Below are 7,321 nucleotides of genomic sequence, written 5' to 3'. Positions count from 1 at the left end.
TTCCTTCATATTCCATTTTATCTTAAAAAAGCATTGTGGTGCTGATAGCATCATTCTTTGAACGTGGGCTACTTTTCACAAACACAAAAGGGGTCTATAGCTTTTGTGGTGTGATCAAATTAGAGGTATCTACATCAAACATATGCCTATTGTATAACTTTAAGTAAATGCACGTATATTTCTTGAAATGTTAAGTATGTGACCATGCTATAAGTGAATTAAATAACCAGGGGCGTGCAGTTATATGGTTTTAATGTGGTTCCTGGGCACTATGGCTCTGCGTCGTGGATTAAAATAGTATAACCGTATGCCCTCTCGTTGTTTAATTCTTACTTATACAGTATTGTGCCAAAGTTTAGGTTGGTGTCAAATTCCAGTGAAATTTTGTTGAAGTGCATCTCACATAAATGAGCTTACATTCATATTTTTAATTGAATTGCTGTTTTCTACTGTGTTCCTTATTTATACAATCTCAAAACTCAGTTCGACAGAAAAAGCACCTGAGTGTGGCTGCACACTTTTCCTAAGAATGCTTTCAAAAATACACTTTATCACTGTTTGTGGCTTTTTTTATTAATAAAATTATATTTTTTTTTTCTCTTTTCTTTATGATGACTGAAATGGCAAGAAATTAAAAAATTAGCAATTTTTTTTTTAGTTCACTGTTATGTTAGTAGCAATAGTAGTTAACAATAATAGATTTGGGATTTTCCTGTTCTTACTGTCCACAGGTTCAAGTCTGACTCTCCACGCCTTCCTGACATTAATAAATTTTCTGATCAAGCTTATTAGGACATTCATGAGTCTGATTTATGAGTCTGATTATTTACTGTGTGAGAGAGTGCAGACGCTTTTCTACTTGCTTCTGCCAGTTTTACTTTGTTTTTATTCCTTTTCATTTTTATCCAATGATTTTATAATACAGTTTTTAACTTTATTTTTACCCTATTTTAACTGGACTTGAAATTTTAGTGAGGATTTTTACATTTGCTTTTAACAACTAATCTGACCTAGTACATGCAGAACGCTGCTGCGGTCCTGAACTAGGAAGGACAATCACATTCCTGCTGTTTTCAGATCTTTAGTAGAATTACTTTAAAAACTAAATATAATTGTGTTTCTTTTATTTGGATGTTTGACACTTTTTGTGCCACCTCTTGCTCGGCAATGAAGTAGACAATCAGTCAACATTAGAGACTTTTTACAGTGCTTGGACCAGTACTGCCCCGGGGACCCAGCCGATTCTCAGCCAACACTCAGTTTATAGTGTGTGGGCCAGTAGGATCGGTGAGAGTCATCTTACAGTGTGTGGGCCATTACTGGGCCAGTAGGATCGGTGAGAGTCATCTTACAGTGTGTGGGCCAGTACTGGGCCAGGAGGATCGGTGAGAGTCATCTTACAATGTGTGGGCCAGTACTGGGCCAGTAGGATCGGTGAGAGTCATCTTACAGTGTGTGGGCCAGTACTGGGCCAGTAGGAAGGGTAAGAGTCATCTTACAATGTGTGGGCCAGTACTGGGCCAGAGGAGATTTATTGTGTCCTTTTTCAGAAAGTGGCCCGGTGTTGGGCCGGGCACCCAGCCAGATGTGGGCCAACACTGATGCAAGGGTGTGGCCCAGCGTTGGGCCAGACAAATTTTGCTATGTGGGGTTCACATTTCTCACAAATAAAGAAATCCATGGGTTTAATCCACACCACTGCAGAGAGCCTCCTGTTCAATGACAGTCTCATCTCCCATCTGGCACAGCAGGTCAGGGCCAAACACAACACTGAGATCAACTGTACAATGCAACAGAGTTCAATACAAAAGCACTGCAATCTATAAAACTGTGAGGCGTTTGAATTTATTATCTATTTAATCTTATATTTTGCAAAATGATGAAGAGAATCTGTTTGGATTTCTGTTAGTTCAAAGAAACCACGGGACATGCTTAGGGGTCTCTGGAGTCAGGTCCATGTTTAAAGGTCTCTTAGGTGGTATTACACATTTTTAGTCAGTGTGTTTATGCAAAAACACTGACATGCCTCTTCTGTATGAGCCATGCACGTGTGAATGAAGAGAAGGAAAAGTGAATGTTTTTAATTTCAGCTGTGACACTGCTGAATGTTAACCCCTCTATTCTACTTTACTGTCTTTCATTCTGCAGAGATTTGATGCAGTCTTGACAGACCCAGTGGTGCCCACAGGCTCATTAATAGCACGGCAACTAGGTGAGCTCTGTAACACGTGGATTATCTGTGTTTGTGTGTCTGTAAATCTGCTCACCTCTCTTTGCTAAATTGCTTTCAGGTATCCCCACTATTAATGTGCTGAGGGGAATTCCATGTACCCTGGATACGCAGTCTTCAGGCTGCCCATCCCCGCCCTCATACGTGCCTCGCTTTTTCACTGGATACACAGATAAAATGAGCTTTAAGGAGAGAGCTGTCAACACTTTGGTGAGCTATTGTAGCCAGATATGCTTGGACGGGCATGTGTATGGATGAAGGATGGCTTTTTTCTATTCAGTGAAATGAAGTGGTCTCCACTTGCTTTCTATTTCTTTCTCATTTCTTTAGATATAAGACACACAATTCTCTAGAAATAGTCAGTGCTGGCACTAAAACACATGTTTAAATGAACTTTGTTGACATTTAACTCACATGAACACATAACCTAAAATCTTCAGTAGAGCATTTGTCTATTGTCCTGTGATACCTCTGACCCACAGGTGGCTTTACTGGAGCCGCTGCTTTGCCGACTGCTGTTCTGGCACTTTGACCACATAGGCTATCAGTTCCTGAGAGAGGAGGTGGGCATAGCTCAAGTGTCCCAAACAATGTGAAGATAATGAAATGGGTGCCTCAGAACGACCTACTAGGTCTGTGAATGCCCTGTGTTGTAATATCCAACAATACCAGTATTTGCCAGTACAACTAATTTTGCATGTTTGTGTCTTAGCACACCCTGGAGCTCGGGCTTTCATCACTCACGCTGGGTCACATGGTCTCTTTGAGGGACTGTGTAATGCTGTTCCCATGGTGATGGTGCCACTTGCTGGGGACCAGCCCGATAACGCACAGAAGCTGGCAAGCAGGGGAGCAGGAGTCATCTTGGATATTTGTTCCATCTCTACAGAAAGCCTCCTTTGGGCACTGAATGAAGTCATCAATGACACCAGGTGAGGGGTCATGTGGTCTCTCACATTGTTGTTGTTTGTTTTGGGATGTGCATTTTAATACTGTCTTAAGTCTTACGATTTTGATCTGGTCCACCTGTGTGTGTCCAGAAGCTGTCAGTCCTCCATCGAGACCGGCCAGTTGACCCACTCGACCTTTCAGTGTACTGGACAGAATTTGTGATGCGCCACAAAGGGGCAAAACATCTTAAATCTGTTGCCCACGACCTCAACTGGCTCCAGTACTTCAACCTCGACGTCATAGCGCTGCTGGCTACTGCAGTGCTGGTTTTTATAGTAGTCACAGTGAAGTGTTGCAAAATATGCCTCCAAAAACTGGGCAGGAAGAGGAAGCAGGACTAACTAACTACTACATGTGCACATTCATCTCAGCAACAACACTATTATGGGAGTTTAACAATCATTATCCCTAAAATACAGATGCAGAGTAAAGTTATGGTTGAAACGTGTGTCAGGGTGAAGAAGGAAAAGTGAAGCCATGTGGTGATCAAACACACCTTTAATAAACAGAAAATACAGATTATTATTAGACTGTTGGGTGAGGTTTGGGCTTGGCAATGATGAACATTAGTGGCCGCCCTTCTTTGGGGGGAAAAAGGTGTATTCAATAGCCAGAGCAACAGTAAAAGCAGCAAATCCCCACTTGAATCCTTTTAACAGCACTTCTGACAGAGTCACAGGACGAGCAAAGCCACCAGCGTATCTCCATGCCTCATTCCTGGAGACAGAGAGAGAGAGACAGAGAGAGGAGAGGGATCAGTGTGAGGAATCATACTGGATACCAAAATCTCTTATGAAGATCAGTCTCCTTGTAAATCTCTGGCAAAGACGTCTTGCTGTGGCCGTGGTCACCCCCCATGCTAAAAAACACAGATCCCTATAGTGGTTTCTTTAATGTTAATGTTTAATGTGCCTTCATGTAGACAGCTCATTGTCTGCATCTTTTCTTTCCAGTATTTTATTTTAATTTGTTCTCTGAGAAATGAGATGAGATAAACTTTATTAGTCCCTAAAGGCAAACTTAGTTTTGTAAAAGTAATAAGTGCTAAGTAATGAAAGTCACTCACAATCCAGTTCTTGTTGGTTTGTCATCTACCATTGACTAAGGTGTTGTAGAGCCAGATGACAGTGGGGTTGAAGATCTCCTGTATCATTCAGTGACAGCACAGTCCTCCACCATTCCCTACTATTCCAGGATGGCCTCCAGCTTTTTCTGTTTGCATCTCTCCACCACAGCCTCCAGTGAATCCAGCCTCATTCCAGTCACTTAACCAGCTTTTTTCTACCAGTTTGTCCGGCCGCCTTACATCCTTCTGCTTTATAAATTATGTCCTTCGTGAAAGTGGACATGAGGGCAGAGAGAGCCTTGTGATTGTGGAGTTTCTCTATAGATAGTTTCTCTAAACATATAAGTTGGTTTCATGCTCCCAAAGAACAGGAATCTTGTAATAGGTGTTATGCAGAAAGGTTTCTGTGAAAAAGTGATTATGTTCTGTGGGAGGGCACACAGCCTTCTAAAAGTGATGGTGGTACAGTTTTATGTTTGTTTTCTTTTTGCATATGACTTTATCACGATCAGTAAAGGTAGAAAAAAATTCTGTTTTAGCTGTTATAATCACTTTTGGGCAATGAAAATACTATTTATAATATTTTACTGGTCCCCGTGACCCTGAACAGGAAAAGCGGGTATAGAAGATGGATGGATGGATGGATATTTTACTGGTCATAGTGGGTTTTTACAGATTCCTATACTGGTGCAAAGGTAGTAGATGGTAGATAATCTTTAAAATATTAAACACGGGATGGAAGTAAATGTGAGACAGAAACCCAGTTTCCTGCATCAACATATCTGTGAGAAACACTTCTTAGTAAGGAGAATATTGTATTTTACTATTTCAAATATAACAGGCCATATTGAGAATGCACAGCCAATGCATATGCACAGAGACAAGCTTTACATAATTGAATGCACTTTCAATATGGTTAAATGTTTGGCTTGTGAAACTGGCTGTGTAATAGCACACAGCGTACTTACATCGTATGTGTTTTATTAACTGAGTAAAACAGTACAACAGAAACAATTTGAGATCTGCAACAGTCAAATGCTGCATATAGTCACCTCAGCACAGCCTGTTTGGGATCTACATCCAGGAGCTGCACCTGAAGAATGTGCACTGAACCAGTGGTTTTAAAGCTTTTTTGAAGCATGGCACATTTTTTTCATTTAAAAACTTTTGCAGCACACCACCAACCAAAAAGTGTCAGTGTATTTCTTCAGTTTATTTATACTCAGTGTGAAACCTGGGCTTGTTTAGATGGACACAAAGCTGATATCCTGGCAGGAATTGAATAAAGACATACATGAAGCTCTTATTCATCACCTCTGTCTCTCTCTGTTTTTAGTTTTTTAGCAATTGTGCTTGAAAAACTCACCTCACATTGATACAGTTGTGGAAAATGGGCGAACCCAATGGTCACTCTGACTGAGCTCCAGAGATCCTGTGTGGAGATGGGACAAAGCTCCTGAAGGACAACCATCACTGTAGCTCTCCAGCAATCAGGGCTTTATGTCTGAGTGATTAGGCAGAAGTACGATGGCCAACGAGGGCAAACGCCCCGCAGCAGCCAAAACACGTGCAAAAGAGAAACGCTGCAACGGAAGTGCGCCAGGCCTGTAGGGGGGACCCCGAACTGAGGGATGCTGCTATGAACAAAGTTTGGCTAACTTTTAACAGTGCTGCTATTAGCTTAGCTTCCCTGCTGCTGAGCAGGCTGAGGAACTTCATCTTTTTTTTGCTCCAGTCCTGCAAACAGCAGACTAAGTACACTTCTGAGTCTTTCCACATTCAGAATATTCAGATAATACCAATAGTATCAGGAATGGAAAGGACTAGGACCACTGGTCCCTGACACAGACACGCTCTATAAAAAAGGGCAGAGACAACTTATTTTCCCTAAGGCAGCTCAGGTTCTCAGGATTAACTAACTCACTCAAGTACTTATGTCAAGAAATAATGATGCTAAGCTGAAGGCTTCCATAAAGGATGCAACAACTTCAAGGTAACAGGTCATTATGAGATTCATAACCTTAGCATTTTTAAACAGGAATACTTTTGCTTCTAGGAATAAATGCTGCTTGGTTCATGGTTCTCAAGCAAACTTTACAACTTTAGAAACAGAACAAGCTGATGTGCCTTACCATCTGACTGCTCTATTCCCTCTGGATTGTGTGAAGGGCACCATTTCCAAGGGATGTGCACAAAAAAGGGGCTGAGAGATAATGGGTAAGGGATCTGAACACTGCCTGAAAGAGAAAGAAAATACATGGGATTTTATGCGTGTGTACGCACGCAGACAGCGACAAGCAAATAAATACAATCAAAATGTTTAATGCTTAATCAAATCTTTCCTGGTAATTAAACTGTTAAATAAATCGGCCAAGCAGGAAATGTTTATTTTTATTATTTATTTATTTTTAATGTGAGGAAACCGGAGCACCCGGAGTAAACTCATGAGAAACTTGTTCCATATTTGGCGCTACTGAATCAGGAGGGCACTGGCCAACATTCATTTTTTAGTTGATATCTGAGAATAAAGTCAAACTGTTGAGAATTAAGTTGAAATACCATTTTGTTTTTGTCTAAATAGTATTTGAACTTTTTCTTAATATCTTGATTTGAGAAGAGGAAGAGACACATTAAAGTAATGTCTCTGTAGTGTTGATCTGCTCTGTTTGCTCAGATTCCTGCCTTCCTGTCACGAGATGCGGGTGGTGTGGTGTGAAGGAGGAGAGGTAAGGACCCAAATGCAGGACAACAAAGGGTTTTATTTCACCTGGGAACTTGCAGGGCTCAAGACAACACAAAAACCAGAGAACCGGATGAAACGGCAAGAACTATGAAAGACCGGGTGAGACGGTCATCACAAAAACACACTTCTACTTGTGAACAACACCAACTAAATGCAACTATAACTATAATGCTTCTGCGGGGAACAAAGGAAGACGGGAGGTATAAATAGAGAGGAACACAACAGGTGATTGAACTCAGGTGAACATAACGGGGACAGGTGAAACTCATGAACACAAATTACACATGAAGCTGCCAGAGACCAGAACGGGGGGAAAACAGGAAGTCAATAC

The 7,321-nt window shown here is 41.2% G+C and overlaps 1 protein-coding gene, 1 long non-coding RNA gene and 1 pseudogene across 2 annotated transcripts; 1 reads left to right on the top strand and 2 right to left on the bottom strand.

Annotated features, from left to right (window-relative positions):
• Positions 1-1,665: 1,665 nt before the first annotated feature.
• LOC113132869 (UDP-glucuronosyltransferase 1-5-like) lies at positions 1,666-3,083 on the top strand. The gene is made up of 5 exons (XM_026311255.1): positions 1,666-1,751; positions 2,149-2,212; positions 2,292-2,440; positions 2,713-2,862; positions 2,943-3,083. The coding sequence occupies exons 1-4, from the start codon at positions 1,680-1,682 to the stop codon at positions 2,824-2,826; spliced, it is 399 nt and encodes a 132-aa protein (XP_026167040.1). The 5' UTR covers positions 1,666-1,679; the 3' UTR covers positions 2,827-2,862; positions 2,943-3,083.
• Positions 3,084-3,658: 575 nt separating this feature from the next.
• LOC113132877 (NADH dehydrogenase [ubiquinone] 1 beta subcomplex subunit 3-like) lies at positions 3,659-4,039 on the bottom strand (annotated as a pseudogene).
• A 216-nt stretch (positions 4,040-4,255) lies between these two features.
• On the bottom strand, positions 4,256-6,724 carry LOC113132862 (uncharacterized). The gene is made up of 3 exons (XR_003295939.1): positions 6,380-6,724; positions 5,614-5,679; positions 4,256-4,512 (listed from the first exon to the last, which is right to left on the bottom strand). It is a non-coding gene; the product is annotated as an uncharacterized LOC113132862 (long non-coding RNA).
• Positions 6,725-7,321: the final 597 nt, after the last annotated feature.

Source organism: Mastacembelus armatus, unplaced genomic scaffold, assembly GCF_900324485.2.
Source record: "Mastacembelus armatus unplaced genomic scaffold, fMasArm1.2, whole genome shotgun sequence".
NCBI classification, from domain to species: Eukaryota; Metazoa; Chordata; class Actinopteri; order Synbranchiformes; family Mastacembelidae; genus Mastacembelus; species Mastacembelus armatus.
This window is presented reverse-complemented; position numbering and strand designations above follow the sequence as displayed.

Excerpts from the sequence above, each read along its gene's own strand:
- LOC113132869 (XM_026311255.1), top strand. The coding sequence starts at position 1,680 with ATGGGTTTAATCCACACCACTGCAGAGAGCCTCCTGTTCAATGACAGT. Across the intron at positions 1,752-2,148 it reads TCTCCCATCTGGCACAGCAG|AGATTTGATGCAGTCTTGAC; the intron begins GTCAGGGCCAAA and ends TTCATTCTGCAG. Across the intron at positions 2,213-2,291 it reads ATTAATAGCACGGCAACTAG|GTATCCCCACTATTAATGTG; the intron begins GTGAGCTCTGTA and ends AATTGCTTTCAG.